The sequence below is a fragment of the Panthera onca genome, chromosome F2 (assembly GCF_046562875.1).
Source record: "Panthera onca isolate mPanOnc1 chromosome F2, mPanOnc1 haplotype 2, whole genome shotgun sequence".
NCBI classification, from domain to species: domain Eukaryota; kingdom Metazoa; phylum Chordata; class Mammalia; order Carnivora; family Felidae; genus Panthera; species Panthera onca.
This window is the reverse complement of record NC_138356.1, coordinates 81,868,757-81,893,328: the sequence shown is the minus strand read 5'-3', so window position 1 is coordinate 81,893,328 and position 24,572 is coordinate 81,868,757. Positions and strand designations below refer to the sequence as shown.

At 61.9% G+C, this 24,572-nt stretch overlaps 1 protein-coding gene across 1 annotated transcript in view; it reads left to right on the top strand.

Moving 5' to 3' along the window:
- Positions 1-17,290: 17,290 nt before the first annotated feature.
- Positions 17,291-24,572, top strand: part of LOC145712415 (maestro heat-like repeat family member 5) — a 20,170-nt gene continuing 12,888 nt past the window's right edge. Inside the window, exons 1-5 of the mRNA XM_081792195.1 lie at positions 17,291-17,376; positions 20,819-20,859; positions 20,985-21,102; positions 23,061-23,209; positions 24,286-24,369. Of these exons, the coding sequence (XP_081648321.1) occupies positions 20,842-20,859; positions 20,985-21,102; positions 23,061-23,209; positions 24,286-24,369 (369 nt within the window). The 5' untranslated portion in view covers positions 17,291-17,376; positions 20,819-20,841. The remainder of the gene's footprint in view (positions 17,377-20,818; positions 20,860-20,984; positions 21,103-23,060; positions 23,210-24,285; positions 24,370-24,572) is intronic.

The window sequence follows — 24,572 nt, the reverse complement described above, 5'->3', positions numbered from 1 at the left end:
GGTGCTCCCGAGGTGAAAAGGCAGCCTCTTCCCTATTCTTCCCTCGTATTTCTTTTAAATAATGGCACCTCTGACAAGAATGGGGAGAGGAAATTGACGGGAACAGGAGGCAGGGGCACCATGGTGATGCCTGGGAGGCAGGGATTTCTGCCGGAGACAGGCTACAGCACACATCAAAGGCTAGAAACTGCAGGGGCCTTTTCTTTTCAATAAGAAGTTACTTCCGGTAATCGGTAATCGGGTGATTGTCAAACAGGCTCTCAGAGCACTTGCAGTAAGTAAGGGAGATGTGGCTGAGTCCCTGTGTCTTCAGAGCCGGGCCGAAGGCGGAGCAGGGGGGGCCATGGGGTGGAGGGGCCCACCCCCAGCGACTCTGGGCATAGGATGTTCCCCATAAAGGCCCGCCTCACCCCTCCCCGGTCCCGCCCATCCATTGTCACAGACCACCCAGCCTCCTCTCCTGACTAGGGGGTGGGGGAGACTGAGGCACGGGGAGGGGCTGTGCTTGCCTCCTTTTGGGGATCAGTGCTGGGACTGGAGGCAGGGCATCCAGGAGCCCTGGGGGGCTCACCCTGCCGACCCAGTTTGGTGGGGGGCTTCTGAGCCACGTGGAGGTGAGCTCAAGTTCCCAGGGATGCCTTTTCTAGAAAATCAAGTCTGCCCATAGCGCTGGTGTGAGGGTCCGTGGGCAGGGTGCCCAGGCCGCAGTGGGTGCTCAGTGGGTGCCCTGCTGCCCCTGCAGAGCTCAGTGGGGACTTGAGCCTTGCATATCCCCTGAGGTGCTGTTGGGGATGGGCCGCTGGCCGCAGCAGTTAGGAAACTGCCTCAAAGGGGCACCTGGGGGACTCAGTTAGTTAAGTGTCCGACTTCGGCTCAGGTCATGGTCTCACAGTTTGTGGGTTCAAGCCCCGCGTCGGGCTCTGTGCTGACGGATCGGGGCCTGGAGCCTGCTTCGGATTCTGTGTCTCCCTCCCTCTCTGCCCCTCCCCCGTTCGTGCTCTGTCTCTGTCTCTGTCTCGCTCTCTTTCAGAATAAATAGACATAAAACAATTGTTTTTTAAAAAAGGAAACTGCAGGAAGAAAGGGGCTGGGGAAAGTGTAGCAGTCAGAGGGAGGTCAAGCTGCTGTAACAAAGAGGCCCGACAAACAAAACAGCTTATTTTCTGCCACATAAACATGTGGCTGGCAGCTGGGCTCTATCTGCTTACTCAGGACCTTCCGAGGGCTCTGCCGCCCCCAGGCCACTGTCTCCGTCTGCTGGTGAAGGCCAGAGGAAGGGCCCAGGGACAGGAAAGGCATACCTTAGTGTTTAGGCCCAGGGAGGCCCAGGAGGAGGCCCATCGCTGCCAGCCACAGCCAGCACAGGGGATGCTGTCTCGGGTCCACAGGCAGCTGCAAAGGGCCCACACGCGTGCAGGAGGGAGGGAGAGGTCTCGGTGGACAGCCGGAGGACAGAAGGCCACGTGGAGGACTGTTTGGGGTGATGTGAACTCCACCCTGCCCAACGAAGGTCTGGCCTCTGGCCTCGGCTGCTGGGAGGTCACCGCCAAGCCCGGGGACATCCAGAGTCTAGCATCCTTGTTTCCCCGGGGCTCTGGGCCACGCGGGGTCGGCTTGGCCTCCCGAGGGGCCGGAGACTGAGGTCAGCCACGCGGGCAGTGAACGGAAGCCAGATAAAGGCCTCGCACGCCGGAGGCTGCCGGAAGGTTGCCGCGCCGCCGGAAGCCGGGGGCTTCCCGGTTGGCGACGCTGGTGCGTGCCATCACGTCACTGCCCACGGCCCCGCGGGGAGAGGGCGGTTTGCACCCTCCTGGGCCCTGCCCGGTGCGCCCCAACCCCTGGCTGATGGTGGTGTGTGTCCTTTCCCCGTGATAAACCGTGACTGCGAGCGTGCCGCCCCCCGGGGGTGCTGGGAGTCCTCCTGGAGGACGATCCCGGGGACCCCAGAGTCTACAGCTGGCGTCAGAAGTGAGGGTGGTCCGGAGGACTGCTCTAGGTGACATTTCACAGGTGATGTGACTCTAGTCCATAGGGACTTTTAGCTCCAAGAGGATTTAGAATTAACGTAGACACTTAAAAGAGAGATGGGCGCCGTGGTTCAGTCGGACTTCGGCTCAGGTCACGATCTCACGGCTCACGGGTTCAAGCCCTGCCTCCGGCTCTGTGCTGACAGCGCGGAGCCTGCTTCGTATCCTCTGTCTCCCTCTCTCTCTCTCTCCCCCACTCGTGTTCCCTCTCTCAAAAATAAATAAACTAAAAAAGAAATTTAAAAGAGAATCAACCTCAAAACGTTACCACCTTTGCCAAGAATTTGTATGTGCTTCATATTTTAAGCATTTTCACACTGCAGACAATTTGGCTGATAGAAGCGATGCCGACGCGGACTGTCTCACTGGGCCCCTGGTTACGCTCGCGGCTTTGGGTAGAAACCATATACGATTTTATGTACAGTGTTGGAACATTGGGAAGAGCTTAAGAACCACCATACCGTTCGGCATCATTTACCGAGTTTATAATAATTAAGTTTTCGGAAACTTAACAACGTCTGACAAGGTAGATTCCATGTAGAATATGTTAATCTTACGGATGTAGCTTAAAAGGCTTGAAGACAGGGGCCCCCGCGTGGCTCAGTCAGTTGAACGTTGGACTTGGGCTCAGGTCACCATCTCACGGTTCGGTTCATGGGTTCGAGCCCCGCATCTGGCTCTGCACTGAGAGTATAGAGCCCGCTTGGGACACTCTCTGCCCCTCCTCTCCCCCTGCCCCTCTCCCCCTCCCTCTGCCCTTCCCCCCCTCCTTTCCTCTCCACCTCTCTCTGCCCCTCTCCCCACCCTCCCTGCTCCTCTCCCCTCTGCCCTTCCCCCTCTCTCTGTCCCTTCCCAGAGTGCTGGCCTGCCGCAGGCAAGGTCTCTCTCTCTCTCTCAAAAAGAAAAGGCTTGAAGACATAAATGGGACCAAACGTTACTTTGAAGTGCCCTCAAGTGGCTCTGAGCAGTGGGGACTGCAAGTGTAACTTGCAATCTGAAGGGAAAGCTTGGTTGGGGGTCTGTAATCGGCCTGTTCCAGCACTAGTTTAAAGAACAAAGTGGCCTCTGAGCCCTCGGCCCAGCACAGGAGCGCTCCCTCGCGGGGGACTGCCGTCCCCGTGCCCCTTGAGTGACTGGTGGCCACGGTCCAGCTGACCTGTCCTGCCCCCGATGCCCCCGCTCCCCATCTCGTCCCCTGCTCTGCTCCCCGGGCTCCTGCTTTTCCTCCTTCTTCCCTCCTCTTCCTTTCGGTTGGGTCTCTTTGGGGTCTCCGGGTCCCTGTTGTCTCTGTCTCCATCTCTCTCTGTCCCTCTCCCTTATGACAGAATTCCCATGATAGGGTCCTCTAAGATGGGCTCCCTAGAAGAGGATCCCTTAGGACAGGATCCCCTAGGACGGGCTCCTCTAGGACAGGGTATCCAAGGACAGGATCCCCTAGGACAGGCTCCCCTGGGACAGGATCCCTAAGGACAGGATCCCCTAGGACAGGCTCCTCTGGGACAGGCTCCTCTAGGACAGGATCCCCTAGGACAGGATCCCCTAGGACAGGCTCCCCTAGGACAGGCTCCTCTGGGACAGGCTCCCCTAGGACAGGCTCCTCTGGGACAGGCTCCTCTAGGACAGGCTCCCCTAGGACGGGCTCCTCTAGGACGGGATCCCCTAGGACAGGATCCCCTAGGACGGGCTCCCCTAGGACAGGTTCCTCTGGGACAGGCTCCTCTAGGACAGGCTCCCCTAGGACAGGATCCCCTAGGACAGGCTCCTCTAGGACAGGATCCCCTAGGATGGGGTCCCCTTCGACAGCCCCATATTCTGGAAACTGAGGCACAAGGAGGTACAGGGACAAGACCAAGATTGCCATGAACCGGCTAGACTCCTGCTCCCCATGCCTCCTGCCTGGAAGATGCTGGCAACAATGTCCTCACCGGAGGGATGTTTCTGAGCCCACACCCTCCCCCACTCCGCCTGGCACACGCTCTCCCTCCCGGAGGCGAAGGAGCAGGTGGTCCTGTGTCTACAGGAGAGCACTCTGCTTCGGGCCCTGCCTTTGCCCCCACCGACCCCTGGTTCCAGATCCAGCCCGGACCATGAAGCTCCCCGTGCTTCTTCCTCCCCTGGGCTCTTCCACCAAAGTCCCCGCAGACCCGCCGCCCAGGGGGTCCCCCCAGGGACTCCCCCACGCTGCTGCGCTCCCAGCCTCTGCCCTACTTTCCGGGCAGTAGCCGTCGCCTGTTTCCTCCAGGAGGGAGGCCAGGCGGACGCAGCCCCGCGGCCCTGGGCTCCGGCGGCCCCAGCATGGGGCCAGGAGCTGCAAGGGGGTCCTCTGGCCCGCAGCCCCCATTCCCCTCTCCGATGGAGCCTCAGAGCCGGACCGGCCACCGTATGGACCGGGAGGCGGAGGCCCCGGCGGGGCAGGGAGTCGCCAGGTGAACCAGATGGCCCCCTTCGAACCTCTGTCCGCTTCAGGCTGAGTCTTTGGGGCGGCGTGAAAGCCAGACATCCGGCGGCAAGCTTTCCTTCCTGGGCCTCGTCCTCTCTCGTCCCCCCTCCCCTCCCTCTGCAGCCCCACCCGGGCACCTCTGCGGGCACGCCGCTCCCCTCCCTCAGCCACGCCAAAGCCGCCCTGCCCAGATGACCAGACGACCCCAGCGCCGACCCCGGGCCACCCTGGGGGACGCGGGTGAGGGCAGCGTGGCCTGAGCCGGGAGCTGAAGCCAGACCGCGTGTCACCGCCAGGGGCACCCCAGACCCTTCATTGCGGCTGACCAGTCCCACTCTCGACTCTGCACCCGAATCTGCACCCTTTGCCCCAGGCCTCGAGATGCCCCCAGTCCCGGCTGGATCCTGTTTGTCCTCCCGCAGTCTCAGACTGCGTCTGCAGGGAGCCCCAATTCCAGACCCCTGCTCCCAGCCGCCGCCCCGCTGTGCTGGGGGGGGTGACACCTCACGGGCCAGAAGCCCCTTCGGCAGGCCTCCCTGGCCTCCTCGTCCCCCTCCTTCCCTGGCCCCCCCCCGTCTCTACCTCTGCCCCCTTCTCTCTGTGCAGCCTCCTCTGGCCCCTCCCGTCCTGCCAGCCACTTTGTCCTTCCAGAATCCCTTAGAAGCAAACCTCCTCCTGCCACCCCCACCGCCCCGTTCCCTCCCGTAGGCTCCCGCCCTCTGCCTGGCTCTCCCCAGCTATTTCCTGCCGCCCACCTCTGTGTGCACTGCTCCAGAACGCCTCCTCCCTCGGACCTGCCCTCTGCAGGAGCCCTGGACCTTGGGCACAGCCCCACCTGAATGACTTCTGAGCACAGCGTCCTCGGCTCAGGCCCAGAAAGGGCCGGGGGGCCCGGCGTCCCTCTCCGAGTCCCTTCCCCCGTCCACGGCTGGGCCCCAAGCTTGGCTCTGACCCACGGGAGGACATGTGCCAGCCGCGCCCCCCCTCTGCCCCGCCTCTGAGCCTTGGTGCCACACAGAGCGTGCCAGGCTCCGGCCCAGGCGCCCGGAAGAGGGGCGTCTTGTTTAGAGGCTGCTCCCCAAAGACAGCAGCTACTTGATGAGGGAGCGAGCACCCCGCCCCAAGGGTAACCGGCTGGCTCTAGAAGGAGGGTCAGACCGGGGACTTCTGAGGCCCTCTGACGCCTCGCTTGCTCAGTCCTCTGGATGGCGCACCGGGAGCCACAACGCTGCCTCCACCCCCTCGCAGGGACCGGCCACCATCCGCCAGACTTCTATTCATCCTCCAAAGCCCTGCTCTCTGTCGTTCTCTCCTCCGTGTCTGGCGTCTTCCATGCCAGGAGTCTGGGCTGTGAAGGAGGCTATTTTTAGCCTCTGTTATCCCCGTAATTATCTTGTCTCTGTTTTGCCCTGTACTTGGTAGAGTTCTGCCAGAAAATGTCAGTCTGTCTCCACACTCGGGAAATGGGGGCGAGGGAGACCCTCACCGTGGAATAGGAGGGCGCCCCCCGCGGCGCTCAGAGAGCCCCCCGGGGAGCTCTGCTCTGTGCACGACTCGCCAGAGACGTTGGCCCCACCTAACCGAGGCCAGGAGGACTTTACAGGAAACCGTGACCCCTCCAGCCACAGGGAGCTGGGGATCCCAGGCCGTGGGGCTGGGGAGGGCCCCCCACAGCCCTGGAAGTAGGGCCTGGCCTGGATGAGGCGCCCTGAAACCACGTCCATAATGAATTCTTGTCGGTGAGCGTTCAGACCTGGCCCTGGAGAGCAGGAGAGTTGCTTTCCCCCGATCCCCGGCTGAAGCAAGAGCTGGCGGTCCACTCAGACCCCCACATCTCCCGGAGCCCGTCGCGGTCAAGAAGGAACCCGTGTGCTTCCGCTGCTCCTCGAAGCCTCCGAGGAGACCCTAACTGGGGCGTGCTCCTGTGCGCAGGTGAATCTCCGCTGTGCGGGGCTCCGGGTCAAGAAGAGATAGGGTGGGGGCCTGTGCGCTGCTGTCTGGGGCTGTGGGGTTCCGAGTCCGGCCGTGGGCTGGAGATAGGCGCCCGTGGGGACAGAGGCACGGGACGAGGCTGCTCGGCCGACGGTGGGGGGTGGGGGGGTGGGTGGTGACGTGGCCCGGGGTCTGGGGCTGGGACGCCCCCTAGGACTCCAGTTCCTGGGCCCCGGACCTCAACACCTCCCCGAAATCTGACGTGTGAAGCCATCGGGCATCTCTGCGTCCAAGCTTCCCTTGGCTCCCGCTGGCCTGGCCTTAAAGGCCCTTCCAGGACCATCCCTCCGTGGTTATTTCTCCCTGGATGCTCGTTTTTGGAAGTTGTTGTTCCTTATTTAGTGTGTTCCTGCATTTCTCCCCTGCCCCATCATCCAGGTGTTGCCATGGGAACCAGGCTGTGGTACCCATGGCATCCTTGATGGATGAGTTTCAGGCACCTGTGTGTGTGTGTGTGTGTGTGCGTGTGTGTAGTAGGGGGTGTGTGTGGAGGGTGGTAGGGGTGTGTGTGGAGGGAGGGTGTAGGCGTGTATGGGGGGCAGCGGGGGCAGGGGCTGACAAGGGCCATCAGGAGGTGCAAGGGGGTGGTGATCAGAAATCTCCATTCGTGGTCCCATCACTGCCACTGTCCTGTTCCTCACGGTGGCCCCTCCTGCTGTCACCATCCCAGCCGGGCTGACATCAGTGTCCAGAAAGGCCCCCGGTGGCCTCACGTCATCCCCCGTGCCCTCACAGCTGCCCCCTCCCTCCGCCTCTCCCTTGACGACCAGGACCAGCGGCACAGCTGAGCCCCCTCCTCTTGTGGCTTGGGCAGCTGTGGCCTCCGCGCTGGCCACGGGCCCCCAGGAGTGACACGGGTCAGAGTGCCTGCCTCCCGCAGACTCACTGGGCTCCCTTCCTCCCCCTCAGTCTCCCCATCTCTGCGGTGGCAGCCGTGAGGTCACCGTCACACCTGCAGAGTCCTCCCCTGGTATCCGCTCCTGGGACCCAGACCACGGAGGGTGGGGGGCGGAGGGGAGCGAGGCTGCCGTGGTGAGGGGTGGGGGCTGCAGCGCTAAGAGCAGCTCCGCGCTGTCTCGGTGCCAGCGTCCCGATGAGCTGCGTGGGAGGGAGAGGAGAGCCAGGAGCCCGCAGGGCCTCAGCCTCCTCCCTCCTCCTGCTCTGCCTCCCCCCTGCCTGCCCCCTCGCCTGCCCCCACGCCAATGCGTGGGCCGTTGGGGAGGGGATGGGGGCGGTCTCTGGAGAGCCAGAAAGAGGCAGGGGTGTCTCATCCCAGGGCAGAGCCGGCCCCCAAACCACGCTCTGCTCCAAGCCCTGCAGACCCCACAAAGGACGGTTGGGGCCGCGTGTCCCCTGACGCTGACCACTTCCTCACTGGCAATGCTGTGCATTTACCGGGTTAAATAAAATGCGTGATTTAAATGAATTTCTCTGGTTGCCAGAACGTTGTAAGTCACATTCGCGGCTCGCTCTCTGTTGCCGGGTGCTGGGCGCCTCACCCAGGGGACATCCCCGGGAGGGGCAGGGGCTGGTCGGCTGGGCCTGACCACCGGGTGAAGGGGCCGGGTCCCAGGGTTGCGGGAGCTCTGGCTTCCCCGGCTGTCAGCCGGGGAGCCCTAGGGGCCCCAGAGGCTGTGCGGGGTCTCTGGGAAGAGGCCAGAGCCACCGCAGGGGTGTGGTTCCAGAGCCCCGAGGCTGCAGGGAATTGTTGCCAGGAGAGATCCCAGGGGAGCCAGCCTGCTTCCCACGCAGGGCCAATTGGGTGCTTATCCAACCGCAGGAAGGGATCCCTCCCACAAAACCCACACCAGCTGAGATGCGGGGCTGGGGCCGAGCCTGCAGCCACCCTGCCCCCACAGTGGCACGCCAGCCCCGCTCCAGGGCAGGCCCTTCCTCTTGCCTTCTGCCCTCCCTCCCTGGGCCTCAGCCCCCCTGGGGGCAGCTGACCCACCCCCCCAACCCAGGGGCTCCCGTCATGGTCACCCCAGCCCTCGGGGACCTGGGTTAAAGACTCCTGCGCCTGAGGCCTGCCCTGTGGACTCTTCTGAGGGAAGGAGTGGAAACTGAATTTCTAACGGGCCTTCCAAATGTTGTCATGGTGATGCGGATCAAAGCCCCTGGGGGGGGCCTCCCTGTCCCCTCCCCACATAGGAGGCCACACTTCCCTTGCCTTCAGTGCGGGCACCTGAAGGACAGCCCGGTCAGTCTCAGGGGAATGGCCCAGGGGGCTGTGGATGGATGCCTGTAGCCCCCCCCCCCCAACTAGCTGGTGACGCCTTTGTCCAAGAGGTGCCACCTGCCTGTGAACACGGCGGTCCAGAAAGGGGCTGGGGACCGGCGGGGCCTCTGGGCCTGGCCCACAGACTGAACCCTTGCTCATGGCCTCCTCTGTCCCCTGGCCTTGGACGTGGGGCTGGGTGGTGCCGGTGCCCGGATGTGTGTGTGGGGGGACTCGGGGCCTGCCCCCCAAGATGCCAGCCCGTCTCTGCCCTGGACTCGGCTGTTCAGAGAGCCCAGACTTGTGCTGCCAGGCCCTCTGCACCCGGGTCTCCCAGCGGGGGGTGCGACTGCCCTCCTGGGAGACCTCCGACTTCCACCGACGGGCAGCTCTGTGGCCGTGGGACACCCATCAAAATGCACATAATTCTTGTCTATGGAAACCCCACTAAGTCTGGTAGCAGGCAGGTGACCACTGCCCCATCCACCTGCAGGTTCATTTCCACATTCCTTCTTCCCTGTGTCCGTGTGGGGCTCTGGTCAGAACATCTTACGGGTTTTGACAGGGAGTCAACCTTTACCTGGCACGAGCTCTGGCTCACGTGCGTTTCTTCACCTTTGGCCAGAAAACCGGAATATGTGCTTCCCTTCACCTGCAGCGACCCAGGCCCCATTGAACCTCAAGCCTTCCTGGAGCCCCAACCTCAGACCTCCCTAGAGGTTTTCCTGGGGGATCCTCAGCCTGTCTGGCTCCTGCTACCCCTCCTCTCTCCTCCTGGACCCGCCTGCAGCCTCCGCCTTGGCCCTGTTTCCTGCTGTCCTCACAGCTCTGCGATGGCAGGTGGGCTCCCCAAGGGGGGCGGGGCTTAGGTATGCTAGAATGATCCCACCCCCCCTTACTTCTGGAAGGAAGGAAGGAAGGAAGGAAGGAACAAGGAAAGAAAGAAACAAGGAAAGAAGAAAGAAAGAAACAAGGAAAGAAAGAAAGAAAGAAAGAAAGAAAGAAAGAAAGAAAGAAACAAGGAAAGGAAGGAAGGAAGAAACAAGGAAAGAGAAATAAAGAAAGAAACAAGGAAAGAAAGAAACAAGGAAAGAAAGAAACAAGGAAAGAAAGAAAGAAAGAAAGAAAGAAAGAAAGAAACAAGGAAAGGAAGGAAAGAAGGAAGGAAGGAACAAGGAAAGAAAGAAAGGAACAAGCAAAGAAAGAAAGAAAGAAACAAGAAAGAAAGAAAGAAAGAAAGAAACAAGGAAAGGAAGGAAGGAAGAAACAAGGAAAGAAAGAAAGAAACAAGCAAAGAAGGAAAGAAACAAGGAAAGGAAGAAACAAGGAAAGAAAGAAAGAAGAAAGAAAGAAAGAGGGGAAAACATAGATCAGTGTCTCTCATAAATATAGGTACAAAGATCCCTAACAAAATAGAAGCAAATAGAATGTCACAGTGTATAAAAATAATCATGTACTGTGACCGAGAGGCTTGTTCCTGGGGTGCAAGGCTGGCTCAGCATTTGAAAATAAGCAATGTAATTCACCATATTAGTGGGCCAAGACGATAAATCACATGATCATGTCTCTTAATACTGAAAGAGTAGTTGAGAAAATGTAACACTTTGGTCACGATAAAAACTTGCAGAAAAATAGGAATCGAGAGGAGTTCTCTCGACCTGATAGTCTACAAGAAACTTACACCTAACATCACACCAGTGGTAAAAGACCAAACGTTTTCCTCCTAAGATCAGGAATACTGGAAGTTCTAGCCACTGCAATAAAGCAAGAAAAATACATAAAAGGCGTACAGATAGAAAGGAGGAGATAACACTATCCTCATTTACAGATGACACAATCGTCTGTGTAGAAAATCCCAAGGAATTTACCAAAAAAAACCTTTCGAGCTAATAAGTGGGTTCAATAAGGTCACAAATGAGATCAACACACAAAAATCAGGTGTGTGGGGCGCCCGGGTGGCTCAGTCGGTTAAGCATCTGCCTTCAGCTCAGGTCATGATCTCACGGTTCGTGGGTTCCAGCCCCACGTCGGGCTCTGTGCTGACAGCTCAGAGCCTGGAGCCTGTTTCAGATTCTGTGTCTTCCTCTCTCTCTCTACCCCACCTCTGTTCATGCTCTGTCTCTCTCTGTCTCAAAAATAAATAAACATTAAAAAATTAAAAAAAAAATCAGTTGTGTATTTCTATGTACCAGCAATGAACACGTGGAAACAGAAATAGAAATATCATTTACAGTTGCTGGGGAAAAAATGAAATACTTAGGTGTAAATTTAATAGAACATGTTCAGGCCTTGTCTGCTGGAAGTACAAAAGATTGATGAAATTCAAGAGGCTCTAAATAAAAGGGGCAACATACCATATTCATGGATTAGAAGAGTCAACAGGGTGAAGATGTCAATTCTCCACAAATTTATGTAAGTTTTAAGGCAACTCCTGTCAAAATTCCACAAGGACTTTTTGTAGCTAGGGACAAGATTCTTCCAAAATTCTAAAATTTACAGGAAAAGGCCAAGGAACCAGAATAGGTCCTAGACTAGCTGAAATCGTTTTCAAAAAAGAAGACTCAGGCGTGAGGGATCGATCTACCCACCTCTGAGGCTTATCACGACGTCGCTGCAGTGATCAAGACCGTGCAGAACCGGGGGCAGGAGGGGAGCACAGGTCGGTGGAACAGGACGCAGGACGCAGCACCCAGGCGGGGACCCCCGTGCGGCCCGGCCGGTCTGCCTGCCTTGCAGGGAGGACACGTGTGAACACCCAGCGCAGCTGGAAACCTCCCCCTCCCTCACCCCGTGGCTCCCACGACCCCACGACCCCCACAACCCCCCACCACTGTGTAGGCAGCCCCTCCTGGAGGCCCCCCATCCCTGACTGCACGCCTTGGGGAAGGGAGGGGAGAATGGGGATGGGACAGGCCCTGGCTGGGCTAATGGGGGCGTGGCCTGTGGTTGGCCTCTTCCCACCACCGCTGCACTGGGATTTGAACACAGCTCCCGTCAAGTTCCTCCATCGGGCCAACTTGCCTGGTTATTTCCCTTTGCTGAGCACACCTTCCCTCCTCTGTGCCAGTGGCTCACTTCTTCTCTGGAGACGGGCAGGGCCGCCCATGCCCACCAACTCTATGCAGGGAAAGGTCTCGTAAAGGGGTCTCTTCAAAACCTCTATGGCTTTGGGGAGACTGGGGGGTTCTGCATTACCATTGCCCTCGATGGGTTATCTGGGGTCTTAGATGACCCCTATCTTGCCTCCCTCCCTGCTTCATTTACATGTTTGGAGAGATAGTGAGTTCCCCAGCCTTGGAGGTAACCAACCAGAACCCGGAATGCCAGGGACGCTGTGGAAGGGACTTGTGTCAAGGAGGCAGGAGACTGGTCACGAAAGTCCTCTCTGGGCCCGAGAGAGCTTCTCCCAAAGCGAGCTGGTCCTTTGGAAGGAGCCTGCTGACGGGGTGGGGGGTAATTTCAGCCTTGGGGAGATGGCCAAGGAAAAAGTGAAGGAATCGTCAAGTGACTGTCAAACCCTGGGAGGTGGAGGGACATCACCCTCGTGGCTCGGCAGCTGTCACCTCACGCTGTCACCAAGGTGGTCCTTGAAGAAGCAACACTTTGTGATCAGAGCTGCTGGTTATTCACGACAGAGCAGTGAAGCATGACCGCCCCAATAACTTGTTGGTGATGGTGGGTCCCCTCCGCTTGGTGTCTGGGAGACCCGGCTGAGCCGGAGAGAAGCTGGTGACAGGCTCCGGGAAGACTGAGGGTCTGACCTCAGGGCCCACGCTCCTGGGGGGTGCCCGGCCCGCAGGAAGCCCTTGGAGGTGACGGTCTATTGTCCCGCGCATCATCTGGTCCCTGAGTGCCACTGACGTCGCTGCGGGGTGCCGGGGGCCGGAGGTGATTTCGGGGCTTCACGGTCCAGTGAGGGGACAGACCCCAACCGGCAAACACAGTGCGAAGGAGGTGTCCTGGCAGTGATGAGGACGTGGTGTCCGTGGAGCCAGTGACGACGGGGTCAGGCAGTGAGGTGGGAGAGGAAGGGGGTCCCCACGGAATCCCCAGGAACAATAACATCGACTCTGCAGGTCCCGCCGGCTTCCCGCTCTCAGCCACACGAGGCAGGAGGGGCACGGACTGTCTACACGGGCTCTGGGCTGCCCGCTCCGACCTCTGATGCTGTGAGAGAAAGACGCTCTCATCCGGGCAGGCTTGGGCCGCGTCGGCTGACCGCACTTCTGGCTGGGCCCTCCTTGGCTAGTTCAGGGACTCCTGACCAGGTGGGGGCGCTGCTGAGTGCCAGCCTCTCCAGGGGCCCCCAGGCCTGGACCCACACCTCTGCTCCCGGTCATACCGGCGGCCCCAGCAGGGAACCGTCTCAACAGCAACAGGCACAGAGGCCCTTGCCATGTCCCAGGCCATCGCTGGTGAGGCGGGGGGGCCAGAGGGGGGTGACAGCAGCAGCATTCGGAGCCAACACGCTCCGCCTCCCCCTGGTGGGGGGGTCTCCTTCTGATGGGGTTCCGTCAGCAGGGGAGGGGCCCGAGGGGATGGGCACAAGAGTGTCTCCACCTGATATGGGGACGCGGCTGACCGCCGGAGGGGCGAGCCCTGGCCTGGGGTTGCTTGGCTGCAGACATCTTGAAGCACCCCCCCCCCCCCCCGGCCCCCCTCCGCCGGGAAGACTCCCCCTCCTGGCCTTCCCTCCCTCTCCATCTGCGGGCAGAGCAGGACCCAGAGCCGGGACCCGGGAGGAGAGTGTCGGGAAGGGCCTCTGAGGCCTCTTGCCTCGTCTCAAGTGCGGCGTGAAGCCCGAGTCTGATGGCGACCGGGCACCGCCTCCCTGTGGCCGATACCCTGCTCCTTCCTGCTGCTTTGAAGCCCCAGAAGCCTCCCTTCTGCCAAAAGGCAAAACCCGAATCCAAAGCCTTGCGTTTGCAAAGGATACTCGCCCCCTGCCCCCGCCGTGGGGGCCACATGCGGCCCCCCAAGCACCCCCTTCTCCGGGCTCCACCCTTGCACTCCGGCCCGGGACCGGCTTCCCCTGCTGTATGCCTTTGCACGCTGTTCCGTCCCGTCGCGTGCCGCAGTCTGGCAAGCTCCTCCCTCTGCTTCAGGCCCCAGCTCCAACGCCCCTTCCTCCAGGAAGCCCGCCCTGATTCTCCCCGGCAGACCTGGACGGTTTCCACCGGGCGCTTTTGAATGACTGTTGGTTTAGGAGTCTGCCTCCCTGGCAGGCTGAGCCCCCCCTTTCTTCCTTTCCCGAGCTGACGGGGGACAGTACATTCTGGGTGTTCAATCATCATATGTGGAATAAGTGAGTAAGATGGTGGCAGCCTGTCGCGGGGAGCCGTGGGCTGTGACGGGACTCAGCGGGGCCCGTGTCTTTCCCATCCCACCTCTTCCCCACAGGGAGGGGTCCGTCCATCTGAAGCCGTGAGGCCCCCACACCCTGCCTCCCCAGCTCCACGCGGACCTTGGGCGGCAGGGAGAAAGTCAGCCTGGTAAGGCTCACAGAGTCACCAACCGCAGGTGCAGAGGCGGCCCCTCCGTGGCCCACGCTTGGGTTCCCGGGCTCCCCAGTGTGACCCCAGGGCTCCTGCGGTTCAGGGCCTCCCTCCGCCCAGGGGTCCCTCCGGGTGGGGGTGCCGGAGCCCCCTCACTGCTCCGTCTGCCGTCTCCATCTCTGTGCACCTGATTCCGGGTTTTCAAACTCCGGCAGTGACGGGTGCATGCTGAGGAACTGACACCGGGTTCAGGGGCCGTGAGGACGTGCGGCAGGCAGGGGCCTTGTCAGCTGCAGCCCTGAGAGCGGATCCCCTCCGAGGGGCTGGAGGGTGGGCGGCCCTTGGACGGCTGCCTGGGAGGCCCCGTGAGCCGAGCCTTCTCCGAGCACTCTGTCCACTCCATGCCGCGACTCGGGACCCCTCTGCCCCGGGCTGCCTTCCCCCAGTACCCTGCAGTCACTCACATGCAGCTCGACCTTGGCCACCACGGGGCTTGTCCCCACCTCTCAGATTGCTTGTCCTGCCCCCTTCGCCCCGCCCCTGCCACCCAGCAGCCACACAGCCCACCTGTCTCCAAAAGCCTCGCGGTTACGGTGTCGAGGTGGGATTCCTTCCCCCCAGCCCCACCCCGTGCCCCTCCCCTGCTCCCCACCGCTGCCATTGTCAAACCCCCCATGACCCCCCCCAACCTCGGCCTGCCCATGCTCGCCCCTCCTCTCACAGTGGTCCCCCCCAAGAGCACCCAGGGTCCTCTGTCCCTCTCTTGCCTCCTCCAAGAAGCCTTCCCAGGCTGCTCCTGATTCCACACCCACTCCAGGGTGAGGGCCATCCTCCTGCTTCCTCAGATTTTTGGCCCCCAGCCGCAGGGCGATGGCCACACCACGGGCCCTGCACTCTCCTGTCTAGAAATTGGCACTTTGAGTCCTGGCCGCTGCTTGACTTCTGATGCGGGCTGTCACCGGCCTCGCCGGCTCCTGGGCAAATGCACCCTGGCCACCCTGCAGCCCTCCTTCTCCAGCCGAACTCAGGCCTGTTTCCCCTAGCCCCTTGCCTCCTCCAGGACGCCCCTTCCTGAGAGCAGGATGCCTCCCAGCCCCCATGCCGTGCTCCCAGCCTCGGGAGGGGCACCCACTGAGCACGGGGCCTGGGGGCACCAAGCCCCTGGGCTGGGCAGGCGCCTGCCAGTGGGGTGCTTCCTGGTGCCCCGGCGCCACCCACTTCCGCTCAGAGCCACCACTGGGCGGCTTTCTCTACCCTCCAGGTGGCTGCCCGCCCAGTCCCGGCGCGCCTGCGGCCCCTGCCTGTGGCCTTTCTGCTCAGAGCTCTGAAGCAGAGGCCAGCCACTGCCCAGTCCCTCCCCCCTGACCAGCCACTCTTCCCCAGACAGCCCTCGTCACCACAGAGACGGCACGTGCCACCAGAGGCCCAGGAACTGAGGTCCCCGTTCAGATGTGGGGCCCTCGAGGGCCACGTGCCCACAGTGTGGCCTGAAAGTTCGGTTCTACCTGACTGCGATCTGGAGGCGTTGAGGGTCTTTAGCGAGTCCCCCCCGCCCCCGCCCCGACACATCTCAGGGCCACTCTGGCCCCTCTTCTCGTGGCAAATGGTCCAAAGGGCTTGTGGGGGTTGGGAAAGCCCTTTATGTGTCCCTACAGTGCCTCAGAGCCTGGACAGGGCTTCATCAGGGTCCCCCACCGCACCCCGCCCTCCCCACCAACACCCTCCAGAGCTAAGAGCTGTGGGCCTTGACCAGGGAGCGGGGGGGCACAAGTGGGGAGACAAGTGCCCTCCCGGCAGAAGGTTCCTCGGGCCACAGCTTTCAAACTGCCCAACAAAGTGGCCGCTGCCTGTCCTGGGGGAAGCCTCATTCTGGGGCTTTCTCTCTACACCGGGCTCCCAGCCTCCCGATGGCCTCACAGATGGAGGCCTCAGGCCAGCCGCCCGCAGGGCCCCCGTTCTGAGCCCAGGACCCACCTCTCCCACGGCACTCATGGCAGGAACCCCCCCATTGGACCGCTTGTGGGGTCACCCCCAGCTTCCTTGGGGCCCCATCCCTGGTCAGCCCCTGCTGGTGGCTACGGTGGCCTCAAGGAGCCGGTTCGCATTGTACTTGCCCGCCTGCCTCTCCACCAGGGCAGCGGCGCCTTCTGGGGCCTCACCCCGAGCTCATCTGAGCGGAGGGGGCCTCTTTCTAACTCAGCGGTCTGCAGCCCTGGGATTTTCTCTGCCTGGGGAATTGGAGAGCCCCACTGTTGATCAGGGATGCCCTCGAGAGCGTCCCAGAGACAGTGACGGACCTACAGCACTCTCAAGGGGACCTCTTCCAGCTGCCCCCAGGGGTGGCTGGCGGGGGCGTCTCTGGAGGAGAAAGTTCTTACAATAAAAACTCTTAACAGGTCAAGGCTCCTCAGGGGAGTTACACGGCACGCTGTTCTCGGGAAGGCTCAGGAGTGCACCTGCTGGTGGGGCTGGGGGGGGGGGGGCGGGGGGAGTCCCGGGCGGAGGGCGCGGCCGAGGCCCCGTGTGGCAGTTGCCAGGGAGGGGACCCCTGGTCTGTCTCGGCCGGAGGCTGCTTTCAGTCACTGAGCAGCCCTGGGGGATGGTGAGGTGGGTGGGCGGGTGGGGGGGAGAGGATCCCTTGGGGAGCACTGCCAGGGAGGGGCTCGGCTTCCCCCGGGGGCAGGGGGTGTGGCTGCACCTCTGAGTGCCCCTCAAGGGGAGGCCATCACGGAATGCGCCCGTGGGCAGGTGGGAGCAAGTCTGCACCCGTTTTGTATTCTCGGGGCTTTTGGGGGCCTGGCCCCGGGCGGCATCCGGATGGTGGTGCCGGGGACACACGCCCTCGAGGGCCTGCATGGTGCTGGTCAGAAGCAGGCAGGGGTCTCTCCAAAGAGGGGCCCCTCGAGCGAGGCCTGACTGCCGCTTCCCGGCTGCGACAAGGCAGGGTGGGCACCGCCGTCTCAGGCCTGTCTGTCCGGGTCAGCGTCCAGACCTGCCCAGGTCCAGACCAGCCACGCGCGCCCGGAAGGCCCTCAACTGCCCACGATGTCAGTTGGGGATGGAATTCTCAGGACAGGGTGGCTGTTTGGGAAACAGGGTCAGCCAGGGAAACGCGGTTTCTGGACCCACTTTCTCAGGAGACGTGTCCCCACTGAGCCCTGGGATCAGAGACTCGAAGACTCACGGAAGGAAGGCCGCCTGGAGGTATCCACCCCGACCTGAGGCACAGCTGAGCCGCCCGTAAATGCACAGCTGGAGCCACACCCACAGGCCTTTTGACATTTTTTGTTTATGTTTATTTCTTTTTGAGAGAGAGACAGAGACAGAGACAGAGAGGCAGAGCAGGAGCAGGGGAGGGGCAGAGAGAGAGGGAGACACAGAATCCGAAGCAGGCTCCAGGCTCCGAGCTGTCAGCGCAGAGCCCGACACGGGGCTGGAACTCACGAACTGCGAGATCATGACCTGAGTGACCTGAGCCGAAGTCAGATGCTTAACCGACTGAGCCACCCAGGTGCCCCCGCCACAGGCCTTTCTAGATGCCCCCCAGCACTCAGGGCACCACACTCACAATCACAGACGATTTTGACAGGGGCCTCCAGTCTGCATGACGTCCACGGGGCCTCTGCTGACCTCCAAACGGCAGTGGGGAAAGCCAGACACACAGCTGCTCCTGCCCCCGGCTGCGGGGTCTCCCTGGGTCACTGGAGGAAGGCCCTTCTGGGTCACCTCCGCCTGGCTTGGCTCCCAGCCCCGTGAATCCATAAATGTCCTCCAAGTCTCCCCCAGGCTTTCTCGGAGAATAAACCCTTTGCCATCTGGTGGCGGCCTGTCAGGGCCTCTAGGGCTGGGTGACCTCGAGCCGTCACTGCCTCCCAGCCGCTCAGATGTCTGCAAGACGCTGCTGGTTTGTGCAGGGGCTGGGGATGGGCTGGCGTCCTGCCCCCCTGTGAACCTCTCCCAACACCGGCCTCTCCCAGGCCTGAGCAGAGCCCCACCCTCGAGGCCGGGGCCTGACCCCTCCCTGTCTCCTCAGGGTCCCCGGACCTCGGAACACAGGTTGCAAATTGTTGCAAAGGGTACAGGAAACAGAATCCCCTGGAAGCCCGACACCCCGAGATGACTTTTGACTGTAAATCTGAGTCATCGAATTTTTTTATTCCCTGTGGGCTCCTAAGCATTTCCCCACGTCGTTGAACAGTCTTTAGAAACCCGACTTTTGATCACTGCCCCTCCTTCCTCTACTTTGGAACATAGCTTTTTAAATCCATGAAGCACCCTCGAGTAGGTAGATTTTTCATGCATTTCTCTTTTTCCAGAGATTAAATTCCCAGAAATGTGCACCTGTGTGCACTCTGGGGGTCTTAGCTGAGATTCCCTCTCTTGGGGGCTGTTATCTTTCACAACCTTTTAAACAGTCTTTACTTGTGAATAACATCTTTTACACGAGATTTCGTGGATTAGCCTGAAGCTCGCCTCTGAGTTGATTCCCAGCGTCCCCGAAGCGTGTGTTTAGCAAGGCAGGCTCCCCGTTGGGACCTTATGGCCCGGGGAGGGAGGCATTAAGGGAACCCCGGGGAGGAGTGGGTGGGGGCCAGAGCAGAGGGCCAGCAGGTTAAGGGAGCACGGAGTGGAGGGGTATGCAGGCGACAGGGAAGGCGTGCTCCGGGCAAAAGTAGCTTGTGCAAAGGTACAGGTAGGGTTCTGAGTGTGGACCCTGGGGACCAGGCAGGGAGCAGCAGTTGACAGGGTCCTGGGGGCCTGGGGTGGTTCCTTCCTTTGAGAGCAGTGGGCAACTCGGAGGGTGGGTCACTGCACCTGGTGGTGGTGGCGGGAGAGGAAGGGCCCTGCAGGTGGGGGGCCACCCCTGTTGGGGGAGATCAGCGAGCAGCGGGGGAGCCCATGCTCTCCCCTCCCCCAGCTGCTTTCCTACCTAGCTGACCTCTGCCGTCTCTGGCCGAATCATCCTCTTTGGGATTTGATTACTTCGGGGCCCCTGAACATTACTTCCTGGGGTCCGCTGTCCCCTTCACGGACTTTGGGGTCTCACCTCACCCACTCCAGGAAGCCTCCCAGGCCTGCTCCCACTATCACTGCCAACAACCTGGCCCCCACCCCAGGCTGGGAATGGGTGACAGTGGCCCTTGTCTCACCCCTGGAAAGGGCTTTGGGGACCAGTTCAACCTGGGGTTCAACCTCCAGGAAGAACTCTCTCCCCCAAACACCAACATCCTCCCGGCCAGAACCCATAGCCAGAGTGCAGGTCACAAGGGCCTTGGAGGAGGTGAGCGCCTGTGCATGGGGTGTTGAGGGCGCCCTCAGGAGTGTATCACCAAGAGTCAGGCGGGAGCAGAAGCGGGGCCTGCTGGGGTCAGGAAGGAGTCTCGGGGACCCTAGATGAGGGAGCAGCCAGCTCAGACCAGGGTGGGGAGGGAGGGGGCTGACGCGGGCCCCGAAGCGACAGGGTGCTGAGGGTCTGGGCGAACAGGGGGGTCAGATGTTGGGATCTGGGGTGCCGGCTGCAGGTGGCCCCGGGACGGAGGGCAGGGCTGGGCTGTGGCTGTCGGTTGTCACCTACTCCAGGCCTGTGCACGGGACACCGGACATCTGTTGAGTGAGGGAAGGAGGAGCGGGGGTACTCGGGAAGCACAGGAGGCTCCCCCGAGAGCCGACTGGCACCCCTGTTCCCTGGCGCTGTGCCGGTGGGTGTAAGAGCCCAGACGGACGGGGCCCCTGCCCCTGCTTGGGGAGAGGCTTTCTCTGGCTCACCCTCAGGAGCACCTGCTAGAGGGCACGGACTCACGGGTTCACCTGCCTTCACGTATTCCTGTACACACTGGGGACTTGGGGTGCGGACACCCCTGCCTCCGGTGGGGAGGGACCCAGAGCGGGGCCCCAGCTCTCCGGGAGACTGGAGCAGAGGCCGGGAAGAGAGACTTGGGCTCAGGAGATGCGCGAGGCTCCTTTTGGGGCCCAGGGAGAGAGGGGGCAGTGGGCGGAGGAGAGGACAGTTTTGGGGAGTCACCAGGAGTTAAGGTGGAGGTGGGAGGGGTCAAAGGGCCGCCAGAGCCCTAGTGTGGCTGATGGTCTTGGAGGCGCTCTCTCCCGGAGGAGGAGCCCCTGGGCCAGGGTCCTGGGGGAGAGCACTTGCCGGGGGCCCAGCCCAGAGAGGGGTGGCCCGGAGCCCAGACTGGCAGCATCGGGGTCCCCTGGAGGCTTCTTAGAAATGCACATTCTGGCCTGTCCCGGGCCCTCTGAACCAGAAGGTGCCCTGGAAGCGGGCCCCTCGCCATCCCCTCATGCTGGGGAGCCTGGTGGAAGGGTGGGTGGGTGTGGACGGCCCAGGGAGACGTGACGGCAGAGGAGGGCCCCCGGCTGCCATGAGGCTGCAAGGCCGGTCAGAGCACATGACTCTTCCACACAGGCCCAGCTCAGAGGGGGCGGTGGGTGCCTGGGCTCTGGTCCCCCTGCATCCTGGGAAGGCTCTGGTGAAGCTCCTTTGACCCTCCACGATGCCCCTGGGCTGTGGGTGTCTGGACAGTGGGAGGCCCGATTCGGGATGTGGAACCCGAGCCTCTGGGAGGGGGAGCCTGGGGCTGGTGAGGACCCGATGGCCTTGAATGTCAGCTCATCCTTCCTCCTTCCCTAGGTCCCCAGAGCTCACGGAGCTGCATGACTGAGGGGGCCCTGGTAGGTTGGGGTGACTGACTGGGGTAGGGTCCTGATAAGGTTGGGGCAACTGAGGCGGGGGCCCCAGTGTGGTGTGGCCTCTCTTCGGCAAGTCTGACTGGTCCTGCCCTCTGTCCCCGCGCCAGAACCTGCTCTCCAGGGAGGTGACGCTGTCCATGGTGGCCATACCCAGCGAGGGTTTCTCCTGTCCCCACTGGAGGTCCAACTGCCTGTCGCCCGAAGGGGAGCAGAAGCTGGATATTGGTGAGCAGGTGGGCTGGGGGCTGTGGGGATCGGGGGCCCAGTGGGCGGTCTCTGGACAACACTGTCCTGGTCCCCTCCAGGCTCGGAGCACGTCCCTTCCCCCGGCCGTTTGTTTCAGGTCACTTGGCTTCCATTTGCCAAGTGTCCGCTCTGTGCAGGGTGTGCGTGCAGAGCCAAGGGCGGCACGGAGGGTGCCGTGGTCTCGTGTCTGCCGGGTGCTGAGGGCCGCCTCCATGCACACCTGACAGAAACTTCTGGAAGGGCTTTGTCTCTGGAGTCTGACAAAGCAGGTGAGGCTTGCTCTGGAGGCCTTGCTCTCCCTGCCGGCCTGCAGCACCACGGAGGATCACAGCCGCCCAGGCCACCCCCAAGAAGAGACCAGGGTCCACAGCTGCTCGGGGGCAGGTCCGGGGGGGAAGGGCACTGCCTCTGTGCCACCGGCTTCCTGTGGCCCTGACAGGGAGGGGCAGGGTGGTCCCCCACCTGCTCTGGGGGCACAGGCCCCTCGAGAGTGCTGTAAACACGAGCATTTGTTGTTTATTTGCGGTTCTCGTGCTGGGCACGAGATTCCCAAATCTAATAGATTCCCAACAAGCTCTCATTGAATGAATGAATGAATGAATGAATGAATGAAAGAAACAGCAGATGGACCCAGACGGCAGCGGGTCAGCACCACGAGTGAGGCCACCTCACAAGCCGCCTTAAGCCTGGGCCCGGCGCTGGCTTCGAGCGGTGGCCCTGGCTGTGGGTGTCAGCCAGGGCTGGGGGGGGTCCTGAAGCGGGGTGTGCTTGGGCCCACCAGCAGCCCCGAGACCGTGGGCCACCGGGCGATGCTGGCTCCTGGCCCGCGGTGGGGAGCGGCAGCGCGGGACCCACCCTGCGGCTGACCCCGGGCCTGACTTTGTTTCCATTCCCAGGGGGGCGCTGGCCTCGCACCCCCCACCCCCGCTTTCTCCTGATCAAAGCGGCACTGATCACCTCTGTAAACCGTGTTGAAGGATTTGGTTCTCAGAAGGCTCCCAGGCTGTGCCTCGTGAGCCGGGAAGCTGGTTGTCCGAGTGGCTCGGAACACGGTTTTGACGTACGCTCGAGAAAGGAGTGCTGTCATCTTTCAAAGAGGACGGGTCCCTGCGTCCACCCCCAGTACTGGGACGGCGTCTCCACCCCTCGCTCCTCCGCACCTGTGCCTCGACAACCTGGCGGGAAAAGTCCTGTCTCCTTGTGGTTTTAATTTGCTTTCCTTGTATCGCTGCTGAACGGCCTTCTCGTCTCTTTACTGGTCACCAGGGTCTCTTCTGGGCGCCTCTCCACCCCTTCCCCCGCGGTGGCTCAATGCTCTCCTGACCTAGAAGGGTCTGGAGCATCGATACTGGCCTTCTGTCGTAGACGTCCCGTGAAGACGTCTCCTCAGTTTACCGTTCCGTGGGCTGTAACGATGGCTTGGGCCCTAAGCCGACGTCGCTGACTCTAAAAGCGTTTTCCCTTTTGCCTCTTTGTGTCGTATTCAGAACCTCTACTCTGGGGTTTCCAGGTAACAAAGCCACGTCTGCTCGGCATGTTCACAGCTGCCATTCGGAAATTCAAGCTTCGTAACTGCCTGCTATTTATTCTGGTGTGAGAAGTAGGGCAGGGACGTAGGTTACTTTTTTACTCCAAACGATGAGCGACTCCTTTGGGACCGCGTTCTCCTGGGCTGGCGTTTTGTGCGTTCCCGTCACGAGGCGTGTTCTCTTCGCCTGGCTGGCTGGGCTCTGCGGGGGGCTGTGCCCTGGCACCCGGGGCGGCGTCTGCCCTCTGTGTTTTGCCTCCTGGCTGCGCTCACACCGGTTTCCCTGCAGACGCGTTGTCAAGAAAGTCCTTTGGGCCATGTGACCGAAGGGCCCGGCCGGAGCCAGAACTGGGGGGTCTAGGCTTCCGTCTGGTGCCCCGGCACCAGACGGCTCTTCTGTCCTCTGCAGAGCACCTAGGCAGGGCGAGCACGAGCAAGCCCCCCAGTGACGGACCCCTCTGGGAGGAAGCGCTCATCGGCAAAATCAGGACCATGTCGGCCTTGCAGAAGAGCCAGGCGTTGGAGGCCATCCAGCGCCACATCCGGGAGCACACCCAGGTGGGACCCCAGGAGCCCTGCTCGTCCGTGCGGGACGCTACCTTCTGCCACTCCAGGGCTCACAGGGGGTGAGCCCCGAGGCCCGCACTGCCGCTTGGCTCCCGCCGGCCTCGGCAGCCCCCGAAGCCTCTGACCTTCAGGGACGTGTGGCAGAAGGTGCCGGGATGTAGGAAGGTGTTGGGCCACAAGCGGAGGGGCAGGTGGGGCACAGAGGCCCTGCCAGCTGGTGCTCAGACGTTGTCACTGGGGCCTGGCGGCAGGTACGGGCCAGGGAGCCACATGGAGCCAGCCAGCCTGCCCCCGGCTCTAGGCCCCGGGGACTGGAGAGGACCGGGTGGTGTCTGGCCCACCTCTGTGCCAGGGGACCTCCCAACCTGTGGGCCGCAGGAGGCTCCCCAGCTCAGGCAGGACTCCTGCCATCGTGGGGGGCCAGGCCCTGCTTTTCCCTGACGCCCCACACACTCTGGCCTGTTCAGCGTGAAGGCCTGAGCCACCACTGGCGGTGGCTGAGCTCCCAGGTTGGGTAGGGCCCCCTCGGCCCCTGTCCTCCACCTTCTTGCTGCAGAGTCTTCAGGAGTTCGGGGCCGACAGACAGAATTGAGTAGCAGGGACAGCAGCACGGACGTGTGCCTAGAGGGAGACGGGCTCTAAGCACACACACAGCTTGGCTTCGGGCCCCTGGAACCTGGCTGATGGCCAGGTTCCTGCTCTGCTTCAGAGCAGGGGAGGGAGGGACGTCCGGCCAGTGGGAAGAGCCCGTGCAAAGGCCCTGAGGTCAGCAAGATGGCAGCATGAGAGGGCTGGGGGACACTGGCAGGGCCAGAGTGTCACGGGGTCCCCAGCCAGCTTAAGGGGTGCAGGGGTGTCCCGCAGGTGGGGGGCTGCCAGGGACCAAGCAGAGGTGGGCACAGCCCTCTGGCAAATATCTCCTTACCCTTTTGGGGAGTGGTTTGTCTTCTCTGCTCACCCACAGGTGCCCACCCCGAGTTTTCATCCCTGGGGTTTCCCAGCGGATGCAGGGGTCCAGCTTCCCCCGGAGGGTCGGGTGGGGCCTGAACACTGTGTCCTGCCCACAGCTCATCAGGAAAGAGGTGCCCAACGCTGGCCTCCAGGAGCTCCTGGCGGCCTTGAACCTAGAACTCAAGCAGCCTTTGGAGAAGGTCAGTGCCTGGGGTGGGGCTTCCCGGGGTCTCCTACGTGTGTGCTCAGAGCCCCCGGGAGGCTGTGACTGCAGAGAGCCCGCGGCCGCTCAGGCCCCTTCCCTGCTTCCCAAGTGATTGTCGCCATCTGAAGCTCTGCGCACACGGACCACGCCGGGAAGGCACGAGGGGTGCTGTTGCAAGGGGACGGCGGCCTCGGGGCC